Source organism: Toxorhynchites rutilus, chromosome 2 (assembly GCF_029784135.1).
Source record: "Toxorhynchites rutilus septentrionalis strain SRP chromosome 2, ASM2978413v1, whole genome shotgun sequence".
Classification (NCBI taxonomy): Eukaryota; Metazoa; Arthropoda; class Insecta; order Diptera; family Culicidae; genus Toxorhynchites; species Toxorhynchites rutilus.
In genome coordinates this window covers 315,525,056-315,549,081 of record NC_073745.1, presented here as the reverse complement: position 1 = coordinate 315,549,081, position 24,026 = coordinate 315,525,056, and the positions used below count along the sequence as shown (strand labels likewise).

Below are 24,026 nucleotides of genomic sequence, written 5' to 3'. Positions count from 1 at the left end.
GTAGAACGACTGAAGCCATGATCAAATTCAAGTCCAAACTAACATAACAGGCTTGCATTTAGGTTGCAAGTTGTTTGCAAAATAAGATGAATTCATTGTGAACAATGCGCTGAGCTACTCTGGTCTCTCTTCAATTGTCGAGTAAATCTTTCGCCTTTTACTAAAGATAAATGCGCTGATCTACCAAGTTCGGATCATTTTGGTTTACCACCAAATATACTTTGTTCATGGAGGACCTCGCCCAATGTAGCATTGCCATAGGACAGAATGAGGATCTCTTTGACAAAGTCAGACAAGTTTGTATATTCTTTTCCCGCTGCGCCTATGAGTTTCTCCACCCACAAAAGGTCCAAACGTTCTTCTTGTCAACGATAGTTTTTTAGCATATCGCACGAACTCAAAGTATCACAAAACTCGAGGAATTCCTGTTTACCTACGTTCGCTGATTCTATTTTTCTCGACGAAATGTTCAAGAGCGAAATTCTTGCGCTTTTTTGCAAACTATAAATGCTGGATACAAGAAATATATCGTGTCGTGCCTTTGTCAAAGGCACAAAGGTGATCGTACCTACATTTTTCGAATAAATTAAATGTAGTACTCTTTACAGTTCTGTCAAAAATCAAGATATTTATCTTATAAACTTGATTGTTTCCACAACACTGTTGATTGCAATTTTTACTGTTGATTACTTATTCAGTTTTAGCCGCTGCTTAGCAGAAACGAATCATCGAAAAGATCGACGTATATAAGGGACTTCAGATTCCCTCTCAAAAGTGTTGGCTTGATCAATTTATTCATTACTGGTTTAAAAAGATTCATCAGTTCGAATAGAGCTATAGGCTCGTCACTCTGAAAGCTCGTCATAAATGGTTGAACTGCAGCTGATGTTAAAAAAAGCCCCCAACAATTTATCCTCAATAGCCTCTGCAACTATTCTAAAGGTGAAAACTGGCTGTGAAAACAACAGCAAAGCTTCTACGGAAATCTGGATGTGTATCTTTGTACTTAGGAACGTAAGTTTGTTTGTGCTTAGACTGCGGATACGTAGGTTTTAAAGTACGGCAGCATGTCAAGAACTATCTATACCAACGGTTGATTTTCGATCCATTTTACTCCGCAGAACTTCAGCCGATCCAATAGTTCACGAATACTCCTCACATCTTAACGGAACGTTCTCAAACAGGCGTACAAGCACTGGAGGAATTCATCAATTTTCCAAACAGTCCTTTTCTATTCCTTCTTTGAATGAATTGTCAAAACTTGCAAACTGCAGCTTCCTATATTCGTGAGCTCGTAGTTTTGGCTGCTTCGGATTTCACGAATTTCTTCATCCAACTGCTTCACTACTTTCCAATCAACAACCGACAATGCTGAGTTGACCCTCATCAAACTTGGTTTAGGTTTAAAAAATATCTCCAATCCGCCGAATAAGTCCAGTGCACGCGTTGAGCTTAGAAAAGCTGAGTCAATGTACCTGGATTCCACCCGTTCCCTTCGTTACATTCCAGTAACGGACCCTAACATTCATCTGTTGCTTTTGTGAAATCTTATTTAACGTTTCGTCGCATCCGATAACGATATCCTTGCAATTTTCGAGTAAACGAAGGATGCCATTCAAAAAGTATGGCTCAATACCGTATGTGATCAGGTAGCTCATTCTAGTTCTGCTGAGCTGCAACTTTGGTACCATTCCACTGTCCGGAAACATATGCGGAAAGAGCTTAGCACTAGAGCACTAGAGCTCCATGGGATCATGTCTACCACTCGCTGAGGAAGATTTCCCAAATGAGCTCACGGCCTTACTCGTGCGTGTATTCTGCGTTTCAGTGGAAATGGACTACTTACAGTTGTCTTAAATTGTATCCACGACTGCGATTTTCGTTGAATCTTCTTTGGCAGCGCCTATTTCCATTTTTATTATTTTTAGTAATTGATTTCTTAATACTTACGTTTTCCAACAGCCTGAATCATAAATCAATCGGAATAAATGGTGTAATTTTTTATGTTTGTGTTTGACTCTGACTCTAGACGGGACTCAAATGTCGACGAAAACTCCGTTGACTCTCTGATTGAAGATCAATATATAAAACATACAAGAGCACTACATTAAATAACAATTGAAAACATTCATCCATCTGATTTTCCTGGTTTTGAATGAAAATTCCTGGTTTTACTGCTTTTCTTGGTTGAGTTTCCACCATGAATGATAATACACTCATCGACTAATTTAATTCAACAGATTACAACGTGATTACACAGTGAAAGTAAACTTAAATGAAGTGATTAGAAATAATTTAAAAGAGCGTAGCGTTCAGGATACTTGTCACCGAAAATTATGAATGTTCGGTTTTCTTGGTTTTCGTTTTGTACGTTGATTGGTGCCTAATGCAAATTTTCTATACAATATTGTTCATTCGCCACAATAATTTGATGCAAGGTGCAGCTACTTGATTAGCTTCCTCGACACAGATTTCAATGGGCTTGGGGAAATCGGTATTGCGAAATAGATGAAGGATGCGGGTACTTTTGTACTCGCATGCGTTTCTGCAGACCGGAATGAGTTCCCCAACACAGACTTCAAAACCAAGGAATCTGGAGAAATCGGGATTGCAAATATATGCAATGTGCGGGTACTTTTGGACCCGCATGCATTTTTACACTTGGGAATATGTGCAGACTTCAAAAGCGGTATGAACACAATGCTTTGGCTCGGTTATTCAAGACTGCATTGGAAGACATTCCTTGATGTCTTCAGCTAATTGAACCTCTACGTATACCGTTTGGCAAAGTTCTGATAACAATTTACTGCGATAACGTCGATTGAACAATATGCGTTCAACATACATGTCAAAATCAAAACTGAGTGCTTGGAGTTCAACAAATCAAGCAAATTTGCGGTTCAAGAAGTACGTACACTTGGGAGCTGCAATAAATTCAGAGGTAAATGTAAGATACATTGATCGTTTAGCCATTCTTTCGTTCACATATTTTGGAAGTCCACGAGAAATGAATGAATCATGCCATACGACTTTCAGCAAAGAAAGTAATCTTTTTACAATACATGAATTGACCTAAATTGGGATTCGTTCGCATCTGAATTCGGAAATAGTTTCATTTAATCACTGGTTTAATCAATTATTTAATCAATACACTCAAATGTCTACTAAGCCAACGATAGTGCTACATCAACCTCGCGGTTGTATTTTAGGTATAACTCACCCATAATTTTTGACGTAGGACTACGTTTTCCGGAACATATTTTTATCTTTACTTTGCGATTTTAAACTTAGTCTCAAAAATTAATTACCTACTTAAGTATTTGTAAGTAATGTGTATTTAAAAACTCTTAGTTACACTTAATAATTACTGAATTTCATGTATATATTTATTTTGTTGAATAAGAAAATAAGGTCAAGTTTTCTCATTTCATCAACCGCAAAGTTTTTAAATTGGTAAGTATTATTATGTATGAATAAGAAAAGAAACTAGAGATTTTTAAATCAATTTTGCTATGGGGGTCTTTGGTACCACTTCATTCTGGAAGAGGGGTCTCTCGCCCAAAACAGTTTGAGAACCTCTGATTTAAAGTCTCGGTGAACAAATAAAAGAAGAAGGAGAAGAAGGGGAATACTTGCCTAGAGCATAAACGATGGATCTTGCTGAGGCAAACTTTCAGCATCGTTCTTGATAGGAAGCAATGAACATCACTCGTTCTTCCTTATTTTGCGTCATCACATGTCTTCGTTTCGGATTCAACTGTGGACGCGACCAAATTACTTACTCACTGATGTCTCTGGCATTATAATCTTTACATCAAACTGACGCCATTCCATTAAGGTGCTGAACTACACAATTGTGTGGGGAATCATCAAACTAGGCTAACATCGGCTCACCAAAAACAGGAAGTGGGTTATATCTATGGTATAACCGCAATGGTGACGTAGGACTATCGTTGATTTAGTGATCATTTGTTTGAAGTTGAATCTGAATCCATTCTGAATAAAAGAATAAATGAATATTTGGGTGACTTCGAAAACGAGAGCGTTACGTTGGAGGTACAAGGTTTTATGCATCCAATATTGGATATGAAAATATCCTACTGATGGGGAAGAATAATCTTCAGAAGCTTTCCTGCTAATTGCACTTGATTGAAAAATAACAGAACCAAATGTATTTGGTCGCAGAAAAACATAAAAAACATTAAAATAAATTCTTTCGCTTGCATGTTATTTTCAATGCCAAGGGGAACTGGCAGATTATTTTGCAGAAGCGATATCTTTCCGGACTCTTCTCGAAGTCCACCACCAGTGGTTAATGCTAACTCGATAACCACCTGTTAATTGCACTTGATTGAAAAATCACAAAACCAATTGTATTTGGTCGCATTATTATATGGATAGAAAACGTTAAAATAAACTCTTTCGCTTGAATGTAATTTTCAATTCCAAGGGGAACTGGCAGATCATTTTGCAGCAACGATCACTTCTTTCCGGATTCTTCTCGATAACCAGCAAACGTAAAGAGTTGCACGCGTGTATGCGTGTGTGTGTGTGTGTGTATGTATGGCATTTGCTCCGATGCCTCAAGCGGAACCTGGTATTCTCTCGGTCGTCTTCTCTTCTCTTTCTGATGGATCGCCTTTTCTGCGCTCCTTCACAGTCCCAAACAAACTGAATGCGTTTCAGGTTAGGTCAGACCAGGTAATGAATCCCTTGATCCTTCACCATCCAGCTCGTCCAGCTCGTTCAACTCGTTCAGTAACGATGATGTCTTGTCGATGTCCTCACGAAAAATGAATGCGTTTCAGGATATCGATTAAGTATGCTTTTTGTCCGTGACTGAATCGAAAGAAGGTGTGGTTTACGATGGCAATATGGAAGGCAAACTAGAGGCGAATGAACTCTTTGAGTTTGCAACTTTCGGCGACTGAGCAATAATTGATTGAAAATTATATGATTTTCGCGATGCGAAACATTTTCCATTGCGCGCGCAAACTGTATTCGATACGAAAATATCCTACTGATGGGGGAAAATAATCTTCAGAAGCTTTCCTGCTAATTAATTACACTTGATTGAAAAATCACAAAACCAAATGTATTTGGTTGCAGTGTCATATGGATAGAAAACATTAGAATAAACTCTTTCGCATCAATGTAGTTTTCAATTCCCAGGGGAACCGGCAGATTATTTTTCAGCAACGATTAGATTTTTCCCGATTTTCCTCGATACTCGAAGCCCACCAGTGGCTAATGCTAACTCGATAACCACCTGTTAATGGCAATTAATTGAAAAATATTTGGTCGCAGTGTTACATGGATAAAAAACATTAAAATGAACTCTTTCGCATGAATGTATTTTTCAGTTCCCAGGGGAACTGGCAGATTATTTTTTAGCAACGATTGAATCTTTCCGGAATTTTCTCGATGCTGAATGGCATCCAAACGAAGAGTTCCGCGCGTGTATGTGTGTGTGTGGCGGCTGCTCCGATCTCTTCCCGGGGAACCATTTGCGGCATCACTCTCCTCTTGATGGATTCCATTCTGGTCCAAGGTGCACAAACAGGCTCTTGATGACACCGTTCATTCGCGCTTTCATGATAAACGAAGAGCTTCACCACAACAGCGACAACATACTCCAATCGCTGTTCAATTAGAACTGAGTGGATTTCCGAGTGGCGCTCGCTTATATACCGATTGGTGATTTCAATAGCCTGTTTTGAAATCAATTTTAAGACTATTGAATCAAGTTTTTGGATCAAAAAGCAACAAGTATATAACGCGTAGAAATTTTATCTTTCGAATGAAGTGTTCATACCATTTCGTTCAGTTGTTTAGGAGCTATTAATGCTCAAAATCTCGGTCTCCGGCGTAACGCTTTCGTTTTCGAAACTTTGATTTTACACCCCGGTATAGAAATGAAAGACGTAGTCCTACGTCAAAAAATAATTGTTCAAGAATTTTGTGTGTCATTTGTTTTCGCATGACAGTAGCAAAGCTATCTCCACCAAGGTTGACAGCTAAGCTAATCAAGACCGGAAATATTAAGCGCTTCTGTTGAGAAGAGCGCAAAGCGGAGGTAAGTTCGTGTATATTAAGTTACTTCAAGCCATCGATATATGGTTTTGTGTGCGTACATGCGTGCTTCATAACCCGTATGTACAAATAGCACATCTTCGCTACACTGAGGAGAGGAGTATTTGCGCTAGGGTATGAATAATGGATTTTTGCTGAGGCAAATATTCAGACTTTGACATTACATCAATTTTGGTGCCTTTAACATTATATCAATACATCGAACTGATGCTATGGCTAAATAAACCAAGCGGTAAGGTTGGGCGCCACATAATTATTTGAGGGATATTAAGCTCAACCATAGTGAATGTCGTGCTGGAATGCTTATTTGGGTTCGCGTGTCAATCGCAAAACTGCCTTCAGCAAGGATGGTATTTGCGCTAATCTTGATAATAATGAAGCAATGCAACACTTTTCGAGGTTTTTGCGGTTAACAGACATAATTTATTACGTTTATTTAGTCACCAAGAAAGTAAATGTCCATCTAGAATTTTGTATGTGATTAGGTTTCGCTTGTTAGTAGCAAAACTTTCTCCACTAAAAATAACAGCTGCACTTATCTCGAGGATGAGAAAATAATGCAACTTTTTCGAGATCAGTAATACTAACAGAAGCGTTTTATTTGACAATAGCGCAAAATAATGAGAAGTGTTTATATTCTTAGTCGCCTCAAGCCACCAATGTATGGCTTTGTATACATGCTATGCTGAACGCTTGTGTGACACTGGTTAGTTTACGTTGTACAAACGATGTCTAGAGGCGAGATTCCACTGAGACAATACTGAATAACATGTAGCCTGATATTTGATACTTGTAAGTATTGCTATTGTTGTTGTTTCCATTCGATACCAAAGAAAGATTGATGTAGTTATGAGATGTTGAATAATGGTGCTGATGCAACAAGTATATAATCAAAATATATAAGTGTATGTCAATTGCGAAAAAAGCCACCGGAATAACGTTCGAGGTAAATTTTCAATGCATTGTCATGAAACGAAGTGCGACATGCGATCAACTTGTGTATTGTTCTGCGAGGGCAAGAATGAATCATCAATCAATTATCGTCAACTGATTCTACATTAAAAGAAGCCATTTGAGGGCGACCAAACCATTCTACTAAACAGTTATTTCTAAAATTTCGCAGCATTCTTAAATAATATCCGGAATCATCAACAAGCGACATGAACAAAATAATAGAATAGTTCTACATCCACAATATGGTCGTGTACTGGACACAACCTCCCATAATTTTTTTATTTCGAAATACCGAGATGTATTATTGTTTCAACATTTTTCGAACGTGGTTAATGTTAATGAAAAAATGGTTCTCAAGTACAATCGTTTCCGATTCAGCTGAACATTATTCTGGAAGAAGAGTTATTAATCCAAAATAAAAAAAAACAATTAGTATGGAAATTGCTACCCGCTGACCGAACGAAAGTTGAATGCTGAGTAAACGTTCGATGCGCACGATCGGCTGTCAAGCGTAGAAGAATTCCCAAAACAACGGTTTTTATCTGTGCATTTATAAATAATATTAAACCAAAAGCAACTCGGTGAAGTGAAGGTCTAGTGAATCACCAGGTCGATTCCTGTTTACTGTTTTTATGATGGATGACCTTTTTTTTTGTGAAATTGTGATGTATGAATTGGCGAGTGGTCGAAAAGTTTGTTGGGCGGAAATAATAAAAAAAACTACAGGGCAGACTCGATTATATACAGTTTCCAATTACTTTTCACTGTATATAATCGAGATGAAAGCTTTAAATATTGATATATCGAGATAAAAGCTTTAAATATTGTGGTAAGGTGTTATTATTGATTTTATCCCAAAAATCCATAATAAATTCAATTGTTTCTATCAACAAAATTGAAGCTCTCCTCCGTTCTACAAATTGTCCTTTGACACCCCATCGTTCTCAACTTCGCAGCAATATCGTTATAAACAGTTCCTAGTGAGAATTCAATCAAAATCATAAAAAATCACGATTTTTACGAATTTAATAGCCAACATTTATATAATATAACATAATATAACATTTTTTCTTGAAATAAGTCATACTTGAAAAATAAAACAAAAATAAGAAAATAAGACAAAACGGTACACCCCATCGATATGCGTTGAAAACTTAAAATTTCAGACTTCGCACTCTGTTACTGTAATTTTTTTGTCGAGTGTATAATCGAGTCTGTATATAATCGAACCCGACCTGTATTGCTATTCAGAAAGAGATAGTCTCTTTCTGAATGTAGTATGTAGTATGTAGTATGTAAGATTTTTACACTTGATTATTCTTTTATCAAATGTAAGATCATCTGTAACATCAATAGTGTAATTAGTAAAACAAGTGAGCAATTTAACGAATAAAACCTGTATGTTTTGCGAGTGAATGCAAAGGTAAATAATGTATTATGCATTCTTTCTTCCAGCTTGGTTCTCGTTCTATGCAACATAAAATTGTGTGCAACAATTCGTTTTATCAATAAAATTAGACATCCAGTCAATAAGCAGGAATAAGAGTGATGTAGATATAGACTCACTCAACGGGTTATTAAGAGGCTGCAATTGCTTTCAAATTTACAACGCCTGGCTAAACGAAAGTCTATCACAGTATTATCTACTACATTTCCAACGAAACCCTTGAGAATGTATAAATGACCTCTAATTTCAAGAAGCAACACGGAATAAAAAAAAAACACTTTTGTCTACCCTAGTTTTAAATACAACGGCGAAGTCTCTCAATTATTATTGTTCAAATTTCGTCATTCTTCCACGTTTTCTTGAACTAGTGAGAAAAATTCATCATTTTTACGTAAATTTTGTTTTCTGTATTCGTCTTCAATATTTTCTGTGTTACATTTCAAATCTGAATGTTATATTCGGTTGAATGTATATCGGGTAAATTTGGTTCGGGTGAATGGTATTCGGGTAAACGCTATAGTATTCTTTAACAAATTTAACAAATTTAACAATAAATTTAACAAATCGCTTCTATATTTTGAGATTTTGTGCAGTGGCTGTGCTGCCAAACTTCTGTTTTTTTAAGACCGCGTTCATGTGAGACTTTTGAGCAAATAAGAATCAATTAATCTGATAGCTGATGTTAGCTGAGATGTGTGGAAAAAAGATCGTTTATCAGCGCAAGAAGATCAAGTCCACATTTAATGGTACAGTCCACACAATGAGAAAATCCGTTTATTAGAGGTTATCTATACGAACCATATCCTTTTTCGAGATCTTGATCGCTCGTTCCAACATGAGTCACGAATGTATCATACTCTCTGCCTGAATTGTTAGAATTTCGGAAAATAAATTATGCTTTGAATTAGTTCAATGTTTCAAGAATACATTCTTTATATAAACAGTACAACATACAAATATTTCTCCGAAGTTATGACCTGTATCAATCTAAGCTCAACACAAAAAAAAAATGAATTGTTCTGAAGTTGTTGATTCGTATGTTTGTAGATGCTCAAAACCATAGAAAGTAATTGATTTATTTTACTGTATCAGTCCAACTTAATACAAAAAATATGAAATAATGGCAAGCAGCACTATTCACTTGAACAGCGGAAAAAATAGATGAAAGACATCAGAAACCCATCATGCCTTGGTTCGACGTGAATCTGTGCTTCCCAGATAATCCCACCTTATGGACCACTGTTTATTCCCCATGTTCATCACATAATCCACGATTAAACTATTCGTAACCCAACGGGGAGGGCAATGGGAAAATTTGCGCGAATCAACCTAATGACAGTGAGCTCCCGGCATCTCGGGTAGCACTATGCACCGACACCACATAAGGGCGGCTTGATCAAGAGAAACCAGCATCATAATATAATTACGTCACATATTAATAAGAAATAGGAGATCATTCTCCGTCACAGAGTGTCGATGTTACGAGATGATCGAGAGAGATGTGAGAACGGAACATCATCAGCGAACGCTGCAGGTAACACATTTCTTTCGCCATTATGTGTGTTTCGTCGTTCCACAGCATAGAGGGCATCGCCCACCGTTGCGATTCTTTTGCCCACAAGTTGTCGTCACAGGGCCGGGCCGGGGAGTGTGTGGTGTGAAAAATCATAAAGCATCGCGCGGAAAACAAAGCTCTACAAGTAGCTCGGATTCAGTGGGTATAGCCTTTGCCACTGTCTTACGACCCAATGGTATGTAAGACAGCGCGCTGAGAGTGGTTTACACCTTTCGGAACAATGGGGGCAGGGGAGCGCAACTTTTACGACAGTTGTTGAGGCCAAATTACACACCGCTATGCGAATGCTATGCGCACACGTGGGAATGGAACAGTGTATCGAATTCTTGGTATCATTCTCTCCGCAGCAGCAGTAGCAGCATCAGAATGGAACTGAACTGAGTATACCGTAAGCAAATACCAGAATCATTATGGCGGTTTTCATCGTGTGCCCTCGGGGTAATTTTCCGCGTCACTACTTCCCTGGAAGTAGCTTTTATGGGTTTATGTAAGCTTTTCCGTGGCGGGAAAGTCGCTGTTATGTGACTAAATTACGTTATATTGCCACGTTCAGTTACGATGAGGCGACAGCTCGTTCCAATTAGTTTGGGGCATCGATCTTCGCCAATTTCGGGGTGATCGTGGGAAATCGGTTGGGAAGTTTGAGCGGTGTCGAATACTCAATGTTTGCAACGGAAGATGACTAATTATTGCTGGTTTACATTCTCTCGATCGCAGTGGATTTTGTACAGAGAATTACTACGAAAATGAATATCCAAAAATGGATATAATTCGCTATTTGGTATAGCCTGATTAATGAAACTTCTACTACACCTTTATAAGGCAGTGCAACTATATTGCCACCCAGAAAATTTTTTGTTCGCTGCATTTGGAATATCATTTCAATATTTTGCTTAACCAAAGACGAAGACAAAAACCGTTCTTAGGATTGTTCGAGACCCCTCCCATTTCTCTAAGGGGGGACTGTCTTACAAATGAAAACAAATTTCAGCATAACTCGAGAACTATTCAAGCAAATGGGATCGAATTCGGCATGTGCAGGTTTGTTTCTATGGTAGGTCAACACCCCCTTGATGTTCAATTTTATGTTGGTTGTTTTTTGAAATACTGGGAGCAAACAATAAGTTTTTGCTGTTTTTCCGAAAGTTCATGCTTAGAAACATCGTTTTATGAAGAAGGGAGTGATCTGCAACACCTTTGCAGAATATAGAACTCTTTGTAATTAGGTTCAACATAACTAGAGAAATAATCAAACAAATGGAATGAATTTTGTCATGTGGAGGTTTTAGGAGACAATAAACGTTCTTATGATTGTTCTAACCAAGCAAATGGAGTCAATTTTTAAGAATGGAGGTTTTAGAGGATAAGAAATGCTTCTATGATGATTCAATACTCCTCCCTCCTCTCTAAGGGGAGGGAGATGGGTATACATAACACGAGAAATAATCAAGTAAATGGAACGAAATTTGTCATGTGGAGGTTTTCGGGGACTATAAATGTTTCTTCATGGTTCGACACTCCTCCATTTGGTCGGGTCAGCTAATTTACGCATAAAATGTTATGAGTAAAACATTAGTAGTAATTTTTCAAAGAAAACTTGAAAAAGTGCTTGCTAAGAAAACTCCTTTCCTGTAACAGTGCTCTTTCTCCAATGTATGGATGATTTGTTGGTAATTGTGTGGGCTATTTGTGTATATTTTACTCTGGATTTAAAAAAAACATATTTTTGAGAAAAATGAATTTTAATTTTCAAAATATTCTATTAAATGAATTTTTCTTTTAATTTTTTTAATATTTTCATTAGGAAAATATAAATTATTTTCTACACTTCCTTCATGATTCATTATTTTGTAGTGATTATAGTTTCTAAGGGAGTTTTTTTTTATGAAACTTTGAGTTGGACTTTTTAACGAAAAATCTTAACTATAAAATTGTAAGACATACAAAATGTTGATTATTGAACAAAATGAAGAAAATTGTTCAAGTTTTCAATCTTAAATATTCAACAAATTAAAAAAAACACAAAAACAAATATATTGAGAATTATTTTTTTTGTTTTAAACATGTTTTTAAAAATTATTGTACAAAAATATTCATAGCTCATTACCCATACATTTGAAAACCATACAACGAAAGTACCCATCTTCCAATGTATGGATAACTTTTAGGATAATGTAAGGTCTGTTCATATAACTTTTTTGAGAATAAAAAAAAACGTTTTTAAGAAAAGTGATTTTCAGTTTTAAAGATTCATTCAAAAATCATTCTTTGACCAACATTTTGTAGGTATTATAGTTTTTGAGTTACGGTTAATTTTCGTAAAAATTAAGAAAAAAACAACTTTGGTCCTTTCCAAAAGTTCCAAGTATACAAAGTTGCTTAAAGATCAATTTTTTTACACCCATAATGTAGCACTGAAATGGTGCTGCCAACACCTAAGGAGTGTATCGAAAAGTAGTCTTGAACATTTAACACGTTATTACACACAACCGGGTGAACTTTTTTCGTCGTTTCCCATGAATTTGAAAGCAGTCGCTTTCACTTGACGATTAAAAGTGCCCTATTCATTATCGTTTGAATGTGCCTTATGTCGCGTTCAGTTCCACATGTGAAAGGACGATCACTACATTCAATTGAAAATTTCATACGATTTAATTTCTCCAAACGGGATTTTCCTGCACCGTCTTCCAATAAAAATGAAATTAAAAGAGGCATATGGGGGCATATCAGTGTTACAGCCAGCACCGACAAGTGAGTACGTTTGCTAGCATACTGCACATTTTCTCACATTTCATTAGTTTCAGTCATTTTCATTAGTATCAGTGAATGCGGTTCGAGCTCCAACGAAATTTTCATTCGAAATAAGACACTTTCATTCGATATAAAAACCTTTCATTTTCACTTGGCGTTTTGAAAATTTTGCTTGGGTATGAAGAACGAAAGAAATGGACTTGATGCGAAACGAGACCGTACGAAGGTGAATTTATATTCTCTTTATTGAGTGTGAAGAGAGAGTAGCACTATTTTCAGTCTGCACGAGTTTGCAGCAAATTGAAAGCCGATAGGCTCATTATTGAGTGACGATGTGTCAATTGAAGTGAAATTGTATGGTCCTGCTCATGAATGACGAAACATATATCAGGGAAGATTCCAGAACGCTGCCGGGACCTGAATTTTATACCAAATCGATTGGAAAGAGTGTACCATTATTGCACCATTACTGGGCAATAGTCAAGGCCAAGTTCAAGAAGGAAGCTACAGTGTCTAAAAATATGTGAGAGTTCAAGAAGAATTGGTCTGTAGCGCCCAGAAAGTGCACTACTACTGTGCAGAATTTGATGAGTGGAGTTAAATCTAAGGTTAGATCATTTTTTAGAAATCAACTTCTTTTAATTAACAATTTTTTAATATAATTCACTTTTGTAAACACTTTCTGAACGTTTACAGTTTTATTTTGATGTTTGAAAGTTTAAGACTAATTTTCGATAGACTATTTTTGGATGAAATTCAAAACTATTTTTAATATGCTTCGAATTGTCCGATTTAGGTCAAATATGCATCGTTTTGTTGTAAAAATTGTTGCCATTCTAAAGGTGGCTTCATAATGTCTCTACCATAGAAGTCTTGGTCCTTATTGACGAAAAACTCTAGCAATAGATTTTTACAATCTTTTGACGTGGGACTACGTCTAACCGGAATATATGGAGGGTAAAATGAAAACCTAAACACAGAACATGCAGGAAAAAATGAAAGATTTCGAATGCTTATAGCTCGAACATTTCGTACTGGATAGGAGAGATGTTTGCATCACTTGATAGGGAATATTTCTACGCATCTATCGCAACTAACAAAATGTTGTTTTTCATTAGATACACAATTGAATAACTGTAAAATATTAGGCGTTATCTAAACGCCCTAACTGCATCGTTTTGATTGGCCCGATTTACGGTTTCGCTAACACAGCCATCAAAACCAAGCAGCCTTGGGGAAATCGGCATTGCAAATACATGAAAGTAGGGGGACTTTTGTTCTCATCGAAAAATGTTCCCTAACACAGACTTTAAAACCAAGCAGCGAAATCGGCATTGCAAACACACGATAGAGCCTAGAGGCGAGTGAACTGAAAAGTTTAAACCCTCTTAAAGCCAAAAAGAAGAAAAAGAACACACGAAAGTAGGGGGAGCTTTTGTTCCCACCGAAATGTGTTCCCTAATAGAGATTTCTAAACCAAGGTGCCTGGAGAAATCGGTATTTCAAATTCATGCAAGTCGGGGGTATTTTAGTTCCGACTGGAATGTGTTTCCCTAACACAGACTTCAAATCCATGAAGCGTGGGGAAATCGGCATTGCGAATTCATACAAATCGGGAGTATTTTTGTTCCGATTGAAATGTGTTTCCCTAACACAGACTTCAAAACCGAGGTTTCTGGGGAAATCGGCTCTGCAAATAAATGCAAACTGCGAGTACTTTTGTCCTCGCTTGCCTTTGTGCAGAGTGGAATATGTCTGTCCTAACATGATCTTCTAAACTTAGGAACCTGGGAAAATCGTGCAGCCACTAGAAGCGAATGAACTTCCCAGTTTCAAGCAAATTCGAGATTCGAGAAGTATGTACACTTTTGGGATGTAAACTTCAGAGGGAAATGTAAAATAAAATAATCGTTTGATAATTTTTTTTTGTCTTTATTGGAAAGATTTTCAGCCTTAGGCTGGTTCATCAAACGTTTGATAATTCTTCCGTACATATATTTTGTTCTAGTCATCATACCAAACGTAAAAGGTCCGTCATTAAATTTACTTGTAACGAAGAACAATCAATCACAATAAATGAATTGACTTTACACGGCATTTGTTCATTTTTTTCACTCACAGAGCAAATATATTGAACTCAATTGAATTTGGAAACTGTTTCATTCAATCAAGAATTTAATCAATACAAACGAATGATTGCTAAGCTAAGGTAGTTCCACGTGAACCTTGCGGTTATATCATAGATATAACCCACTCATTTTTTCTTGATCCCAATTTCTTATCACTGTGGAAATTTTGCAATACGAAAAAAAGGTGGTAATCGCTCGGTACCTGGTCCGGACTATATGGTGGATGCATTAAAACATCGCAATCAAGCCCTCGGAATCGTGTGGCCTTGCGTTGTCTTAATGGGCCACAACACCTCTTCTGTTGGTCAATTCAGGACGTTTCTGGTCAATCAAACGGACAGTACAGATCTTAATTTAGTGTATTGGACTAAAAAAAAAATTACAAAAAAAAACAAATAAAAAAAATTTTTTTTTTTAAATAAGTTAAATTGTGTGTATTTTTCTGTTGATGTATCGGCAACATAAACACCATTCACAATTTCAGCGGCCCGGCTTGCATTTTCGCATTTCTAAAGGAAAAAGTTTAAAGCCGAAAATACAAGCCGAATTTTCTGTTTGTTGACCTTCATTGTTAACACCCTGTAACTTACAACTGAACGGAACAAACAAAAAAAAATGGGTGGGTTATATCTATGATACAACCGCAAGGTTGACGTGGGACTACCTTAGCTTAGCAATCATTTGTTTGTATTGATAGTAAAGAGATTGTATTATGCCATGTGAAGTCGGAAGAATTATCAAACGATTATTTTATTTTACATTTTCCTCTGAAGTTTGCATCTCTCAAGTGCACGTACTTCTCGAACCGTGAATTTGCTTCATTTGATGAACTTCAGGCACTCAGTTTCGATTTTGACATGTACGTCGAACACATATTGTTTAATCAATAGGCGTTATCGCAGCAAATGGTTATCAACATTCTGCCTAATCATATGGTATGCGTAGAAATTCAGTGAGCAGAAGATATGAAGTCATATCCTTCAATGCAATCTTGAATAACCGATCCAAAGCGTTGTGGTCGTACCCGCTTTAGTAATCCGTGTTGGGAAAACAATTTTCGGAGTGCAAAAAAACATGCGGGTGCAGAAGTACCCTCGGCTTGCATGAATCAACAACTTCAACTTCTACTTTTTGTACTATAGAGGCTTCAAACTTGAAAGTTCATTCGCCTCTAGTGTCTGCACGATTTTCCCAGGTTCTTACGTTTAGGAGACCGTTTTAAGGAAACATATTCTAGTCTGCAAGCGGGTACAAAATTACTCGCAGTTTGCATTTATTTACAAAGCCGATTTTTCCCAGACATCTTCGTTTTGAAGCCTGTGTTAGGCACACATTTCAGTCGGAACAAAAATGTCCCCGACTTGCATGAATTGGCAATGCCAATTTCCTCTGACACCTTGGCTCTGAATTCTGTTGAGGAAACACATTTCAGTCGGAACAAAAATGCCCCCGACTTACATGTATTTGCAATGCCAATTTCCCACGCTCCTTGGATTTAAAGACTGTGTTAACGAAACCCATTTCAGTCGAAACAAACCTTCATGTGTTTGCAATGCCGATTTCTCCAACGCTGCTTGGTTTTGAAGTCTGTGTTGGGGAACACATTTCGGTGAGAACATAAGATCCCACACTTTCATGTATTTGCAATGCCGATTTCCCCAAGGCTGCTTGATTTTGAAGGATGTGTTGGGGAAACTGTAAATCGGGCCAATCAAAACGAAACAGTTAGGGCGTTTAGATTACGCTTAACATTTTACAGTTATTCAATTGTATATTTAATGAAAAATAACATTTTATTAATTGCGATAGATGCGTAGAAATATTCCCTATCAATTGATGCAAACATCTTTCCGATCCAGTAAGAAATGTTCGAGTTATAAGCATTCGAAATCTTGCATTTTTTCTGCATGTTCTGTGTTTAGGTTTTCATTTTACCCCCCATATATTCCGGTTAGACGTAGTCCCACGTCAACAGCAACATATTTTTTATTGTGAAATGTCACCTTTGCAACGAGTTCAAACTTGAAATTGTATGACCTATATTACGTGAGATATTGATCACTAAAGCTACCGAGAAAATAATGGATGACTTTTTCCCCAACCTAATATTTCGCCATTTGGTTTAGCTTGTTTCGATTCATGAAACTTCCTCCAAAAAATGGCAGTGATGATAATTTAATGCTCTGGAAACATATTCAAAACAAATAAGAAAAAGTGCACGACATTCAAGCAGAGTCCAGTGGAGTTCAAAAGTAACCCTCACCAACCATAGCGAAAACACGCGTTTGGCGTCTCAATACCGTAAATTTAAGCGCGCACACAAAAATCACCATCATGTGATTCTCCCCTCGGTTGCTGGAGGAGCCGAAGATTTACAACAGCTTCTGTTTGATAAGGGCAGACACTATACCTACTATACACGGTTGCGAGCAGCGGATGTTATCATTATGCGTCGTTAGTGGTTGGCGTTGTGAGAGACTGGATTTCAAACAAGTAGCAAAATTGAGGTGTTGGACGCAGCCCAGTAGTATCTATCTATCGTACATATATTATTCATGATTAACGAGTGCTCGCTCTGGCGTTGACTACCGTGCAATTTTGACGATACTTTTATTGGCTATTTGGCTATTCTGAGGACCGTGAGCCTGTGCCTGAGTTGGTGCAATCAGCAGTGTTGTATTACAATCGACGATCACAATTTTCGCTTATGCTCATACCACACACGCGTTAAACTGAAAATTTTGCTTTTTTTCATTATTTCAGGATAATGGGCAACTCAGGCTACACCTGCATCCGACGGACTTTTTGCTCGTTCAATGTTCTCATATGGGTATGTAAGGAATTGCTGATTATACGACAGGACTCTTTTTTTTATTTAATCAATATTCAAACTTTTTTACAGCTTTGTGGCAGCGGATTCCTAGCCATAGGCGTATGGCTGCGATTCGCTGCACCCGGGTACGCTACCTTGCTGCCGGACCATGCGGCCCTCAGTGCCGACTGTGTCTTCATCACCATCGGGGTGCTTAGCTTCGTGATAGCTTTCTTCGGCTGTTGCGGCTCGTGGTTACAGTCGAGGTGTTTCCTTATTATTGTAGGTATTTCCGCCGAGAGGATGTTGCAGTAATAACAATAAGGCCGATTGTGAAACACACGTTTTATCCATTTCATAGTATTTCACGTTGGTGGTTTTACTGTTTTTGAGCGAGTTCTTGTTGGGATCGCTGGCATTCGTTTTCCGCGGCGGAATCGGACGAATGCTGGTTCACGAACTCAAGTATGGTATTGAGAAGCACTACAACGTCACCGATCGGGGAGGGCTTCTCGCTCCCTCGGTGGCCTCCATCTGGGATAAGCTGCAGGTTGAGGTGAGTAATCATCAGAAGAATAATTTTATATCGTACTAGCTGACTCGGCAAACTTCGTCTCGCCCACATTTATTTTTCGTTATCACATCCACGTTTTCTTACTAAGCGCTGTTCATGGGTCCTACCTTTTACTATAATACTCCTAATAATTCTACCAAAACTCGTCATTATAATATAAGATTATTTTCAGACACAATTCTCGTTCAAGATTTTTCAACCACTTGCAAATAACATGTTTCTACGTTACATGGAATGAATGTTTGATACAGAAAATATGATAGAATGAAGACAGCCCTAATTTGGACAATGCCTTTCTCTTATCAACACATTCGGCGATCAATTTTTATTTGTATGGATAAAAGACGATATAGGAGGGCGTTTTATCACATTAGAATCCACTTTCGAATAAAGATCAATTTCGTTAGCCCATGTAATTGTAGAACATATGCGAATTGGATTTTCTGAATTTTGTATTACCCTCGTCAAATTCGAATCTTTCTCCCTCTGCCTTAACAACAAGCGGCCTTCGGTTCGAAAAGGCCTCGCGGCTGGCACTCAAAATCCTATCAATATGGGTTTTCCCAAAACCCCATCAATATGGATATCAAATGAAAGGGCTTAACTAGTCAAATACAGTTATTTATGAAAAATACAAACCCAAGATGACGGCCGCTACAAATGGCGGATACATATTTTCTCAGAACCCCATCAATATGGGTTTTCCTAAAACCCCGTCAATATGAGTGTTGCCGCCGCAAAATACCCCTGGTAACCCGGACGAATTAGGTAGCCCTGCACAACAAAGGCAGCCAACAGCTACAACGGTTTGACATCTCGGCTTATTGTTTTGGACGGCGGTGTTTACTACGGATGCTTAGAATAACCATTGAATGCGACAGAAATTTATATTGGTTAGAAGATACTGAATTAATCAGCGAATATTAAAATAACCCATTGATATAAGAAGTAGGTATTGAGAGATCCAGATTAATATTAGTAGCAGACTTAATGGATTGTACAATAGATTTCAGCTTAGGCGAATTGGACGAGCAGAGCGAAATCTATTGGATATATTACGTTGTTAGTTGGACTTTAAGTAACTGGAAGGAAACTGAATTGTATGTAGAACATATTCTTTATTCACCTAAAGGGTGTGTCACATCAAATTGCATCACGGAAAAAACGCTGTAGAAATTTAATTTTTAGGAATTATATCTTCAGCTTTCGCTTTAAAATCAGATAAGAGTGTATAGATCACGTTGGCCATGCTTCTCTGTCAATTTTTCGTAAATTTGGAAAAATGTCGTCGAACGAAAAAGAGCGTCGTGAATTAATCCTGTGCACTCATTTCGAGAATCCGGAGTTGTCACATCGGGACATCGGTAAGATTCTGGGAATCGTCCAATCCACGGTCAGCAGAGTACTAAAACGATACTTCGAGAACCTAACCATCGACCGGAAGGTGAAGAACGGCAAAAATGGATGCTCCGTCAGTGAAAAAGATCACAAGCGCGTAGTTAAGCAGTTTAGACGTGATCCGAGAAGTTCGGTCCGGGATGTCGCCAATAAGCTGAATTTGTCAAGTTCATTCGTCCAGCGGACCAATCAGCGGGAGGGCCTGCGTACATACAAGGTTCAGAAGGCTCCTAACCGCGACGAAAGGCAAAACATGGTGGGGAAGACGCGAACCCGGAAGCTGTACACCGAAATGCTGACGAAGACGCATTGCCTGGGAATGGACGACGAAACCTACGTCAAAGCGGACTTTCGTCAGCTGCCGGGCCTGTTGTTCTTCTCCGCAGAGGACAAATTCAGCGTTCCGGAGGAGATTCGCATACAGAAACTATCCAAGTTTGCCAAAAAGTACATGGTGTGGCAAGCGATCTGCTCTTGCGGAAAGCGGAGCGCCCCCTTCGTGATGATCGGCACGGTAAACGGGCAGGTTTACCTTAAGGAGTGCCTACAGAAGCGCTCACTACCACTATTGAAGCAGCACGAGGGCCCGACCATCTTCTGGCCGGATCTCGCTTCGTGCCACTATTCAAAGGACGTGTTGGAGTGGTACGAAGCCAACGGGGTCACCTTCGTGCCAAAGGAAATGAACCCGCCCAACGCGCCGGAGCTTCGCCCAATAGAGAAATATTGGGCGATTATGAGGAGGCCCTCCGGAAGAACCCAAAAGTTGTCAAATCGGAGGCGGACTTCAAGAGAAAATGGATTCCTATTAAAAAAAAACTACAACCTGACGTTGTACAGAACCTTATGGACGGGGTAAAGAGGAAGGTACGAGCATACGGGCTTGGGCTCGAAGTATGAAAAATGGAAAATGCCAAAAGTTGTTTAATAGTTTTGGTTTTACTGTCTAAAATTTTCAAAAGGATCGGTCTACTGGGCGAATTTCTACAGCGTTTTTTCCGTGATGCAATTTGATGTGACACACCCTTTAGTTTCTGACGGATGTTAAACTTTCAGCTTTGAAGCGCTTCATTAATAAAGCTATCAAAATCAGTTATTTTTTTCCGTCCACTACAACAATGAGTATCGAATGAAAGGACTTGACCAGTAGAACACAATTATTTATGGAAAATGTAAATCAAAGATGGCTACCTCTACAAAATGGCGGATTACAAATTTTCTCAGAACCCCATCATTTGTATATCAAATGAAAAAGGCTTGGCTAGTAGAACACAGTTATTTATGATAAATGTAAACCCAAAATGGCCGCCACCTCAAGATAATGCCATATATTTTTTCAAAACCTCATCAATATGAGTATCAAAAGAAAATTCTCGACTAGTAGAACATAGCAGATAATGGACCTGATTCTCGAATACACTTCACGATGGAAACGAAATGAAGTGTCTGTCTACGGTACGGTGTCGACATCTGGATACGAAATTATTTCCCCACTAAAACTCATCAAATTGTCTTTAGATAAAGTTTTTGTATGAGGTTATTTTATCACACAAAGAAAACAATGTTTTCCATTCACAATGAACACTAATTTGAAACGGAGATGTTAATTTTCATTGATCATTTTTATTTGAAAAGTGCACATTCTGCTTGGAAACCCATTATTGTCTTTGACGCTTCACTAACTCGTAAAACGTAGTTCAATGGCGTGCCGTTCATTTAGTTTTCACCGTGAAGTGTATTCGAGAATCAAGCTCAATGAAATATCCAATTACAAGATGGCCGCAGTCCCCAAACACTCAATTACTTTAAAAATGGTTTCATTCAGCTTGACCTGTTTCTATGTATCTTTGAATGTTTGTAGGGTTGTCCCACATTAATAGAAAATTGACCCCGTTCCTGTTGAATGATTGATCTGGAATTAGGAACATACATTTAATTCTCTACTGTCATTATAAAACTGCGTATTCCATGATCTTAAAAGATTCAATTTGGCCGTCATTAAAAAATTGCTGAATGGCTTGATTTGGAGAATACACTACACTATGAACAAGAGAAATTCGAAAAGGTCGTCGCCACAAAATGCGGTTTAAAACGTTATTTTTTACGTTTCCAGATTTTTCAAACATAGTAAAACTTAGAAAATATCATATTTGAGAGGTTCATGCGATAGCGCGATGCCTGCAGATTGTATTCATATAAATTCGATATGAATCGGTTCAGTAGAACTTGAGATATCATGTACGCCAGTTTGAAAAAACTAGTTTCTAGAAAAACGAGTTTGAAGTTCATTGTTATGGCCGTACCAGGTTAGATACCACATCAGTAAAATTGCTATAACTCGGTAAATAATAGAATTTTCGATAAGTCCTTTCTGAGGTATATCCTTGAATGCCTGAACTACTGAAATATGAAGGAAAAAAATACCTACCTACGACTTACCATTTACCATTTTCGAATAAAAAAATTTTATTAAAAAAATGGGCGAAAATATTTGGCCCGTTCCATATGCTAGTCTAGATAAATTTTCGGAAAACTAAGTATGCCTAGTTGCGCAATTAGGTAAGGTCTTCAGGCCCAGAAAGTTTCATTAGGTTCTGAGAGGGTCGTGCCAACATCTGGTCGAGTTGGCGCGAAATCCGTCGCAAGACAAAACCCCCCTCCCCTCTTATGTTACGTAACGCTAATCTTCATACAAAGTCAAAGTCGTTCGTTCATCATAAAACAATTTGATATCTGCCCAGGTCTGAAGCAATTGTTCTTACGGAAGTTCCTTATATGCAAGTAGTGACATCGGAAGAACTTTTGACAAGTTCATAGAATTTTCAACAAGCATAGATGGAAAATTAATGCTGACATCAGTTGGGATTGGTGCTTTCAACCCATCTGGCGTTAAACTGAGAGGAACATGGATTGATATAAATTGATGTTGATTTACACTACTCCTTGGTTGAATGCAGCAGTTCCTGTCGTTACATTTCACTACTTGCGAAAAGGCCCTGGGATGTCCTTACGTGACGAGCAAACCACACGGCGAGAAAAAATTCGAGATGACCATTTTCATTGGCTGCTGTACATACATGGCAAATACTTGTGATTTAGTTAGGAACGAAGATTGAACTAATTTGTTTTTGTCATTATGCGTATAAAAAGGCAAGAAGTCACTAAACATATAATCTTCCATTTTCCAAAGTTCAAATGCAAAAGAATTCTATTATCTATTATCAAATCTGCATTGGTCACTGTTGATAATTGAAGGGTGACAAACAAAATAGTGTTGTACCAAATTCAAACCAATCTGTCAAATATTTGACCTTCGGAAGAAAGTGCACGGCCACATTAAAAACGATTTAAAATGAACGATATACGCATAATTTAGGAGCAAACTCAATTTGTATTTCACTTGTTTTTTTCACTTTATTCTTCTATTACAGTGCTTCAATACTAGCTATATTTCAGTCAATCGTATAGGCCAATCATCTTCAGCACGAACTGATTCGCGATGATTTTGGCTACTTGTTTGCAGGAATCTGTTGACTTCACATGTTCTCAAGCATGATTTTGCAGGAGTCTAAAAAACTCAATTAAAATTTACGAAAATTACGGTTACGACTTGTTTTTGACTTCGATTTAACTTTTTCTGGTTCTCATATGTCTTTCGGTTTAATCTTACCTTGGTAGGATGAAAGGTACTGAAAGACGATCTCACCTATTTGGTCACATCCGTAACTGAGGTACTTTTCTTATTCTTAAGCACGCATTTCTATCCGGTTCAAAGTTTGTTTTTCCACCGGACCCGGTTTCCGCCCTGGTATCTTTCTGTCTTGGAAGCTGCATTCTTCTCCATACTTCTGAATCGCATTCCAAACCGCTCCAATGCTTCGTCCAAAAGTAGCGAAATGGTACTCTATTTGTGTGCGATCAATTTGCGCTTTTGCGTTGCAAAACATTTTCACGAACAATATGGAAATTGGCGCTCACTGTACACAGAGTTTCATGCTGAACCGTAAACAATAATAGACAGCGAGGATCACCTCTTTAAACGTCATATGGGATGAGCAAGGGCTTGTCAAAATAGTACTTAAACTTAATGAAACACCCTGTTATATTCAATGTATTGACTCCTCGTGTTAAAATCCGATTAAAAACCCTATTCTTCGACCTGAGATGTCCTTCGATTTTTACCGAAAATCACAAAACATGAACTATGAAACGAGATTACCTCAAACTAACTGTGATTATTCCAATACCAATGGTTAATCATTCTCAAATTGTTTTTTTATGTCAAAAATTTT

The 24,026-nt window shown here is 37.8% G+C and overlaps 2 protein-coding genes across 2 annotated transcripts in view; both read left to right on the top strand.

Moving 5' to 3' along the window:
- Positions 1–24,026, top strand: part of LOC129768531 (tetraspanin-9) — a 50,395-nt gene that overhangs the window by 25,359 nt on the left and 1,010 nt on the right. The window contains exons 2-4 of the mRNA XM_055770251.1: positions 17,714–17,780; positions 17,853–18,044; positions 18,124–18,318. Coding sequence (XP_055626226.1) covers positions 17,718–17,780; positions 17,853–18,044; positions 18,124–18,318 — 450 coding nt within the window. The 5' untranslated portion in view covers positions 17,714–17,717. The remainder of the gene's footprint in view (positions 1–17,713; positions 17,781–17,852; positions 18,045–18,123; positions 18,319–24,026) is intronic.
- Positions 18,329–24,023, top strand: LOC129768530 (uncharacterized). The gene is made up of 2 exons (XM_055770250.1): positions 18,329–19,284; positions 19,343–24,023. Exon 2 carries the CDS (start codon positions 19,619–19,621, stop codon positions 20,591–20,593), a length of 975 nt encoding a protein of 324 aa, XP_055626225.1. The 5' UTR covers positions 18,329–19,284; positions 19,343–19,618; the 3' UTR covers positions 20,594–24,023.

What these genes read in the sequence shown, in the direction of transcription:
- LOC129768530 (XM_055770250.1), top strand. Translation starts at nt 19,619, where the DNA reads ATGTCGTCGAACGAAAAAGAGCGTCGTGAATTAATCCTGTGCACTCAT.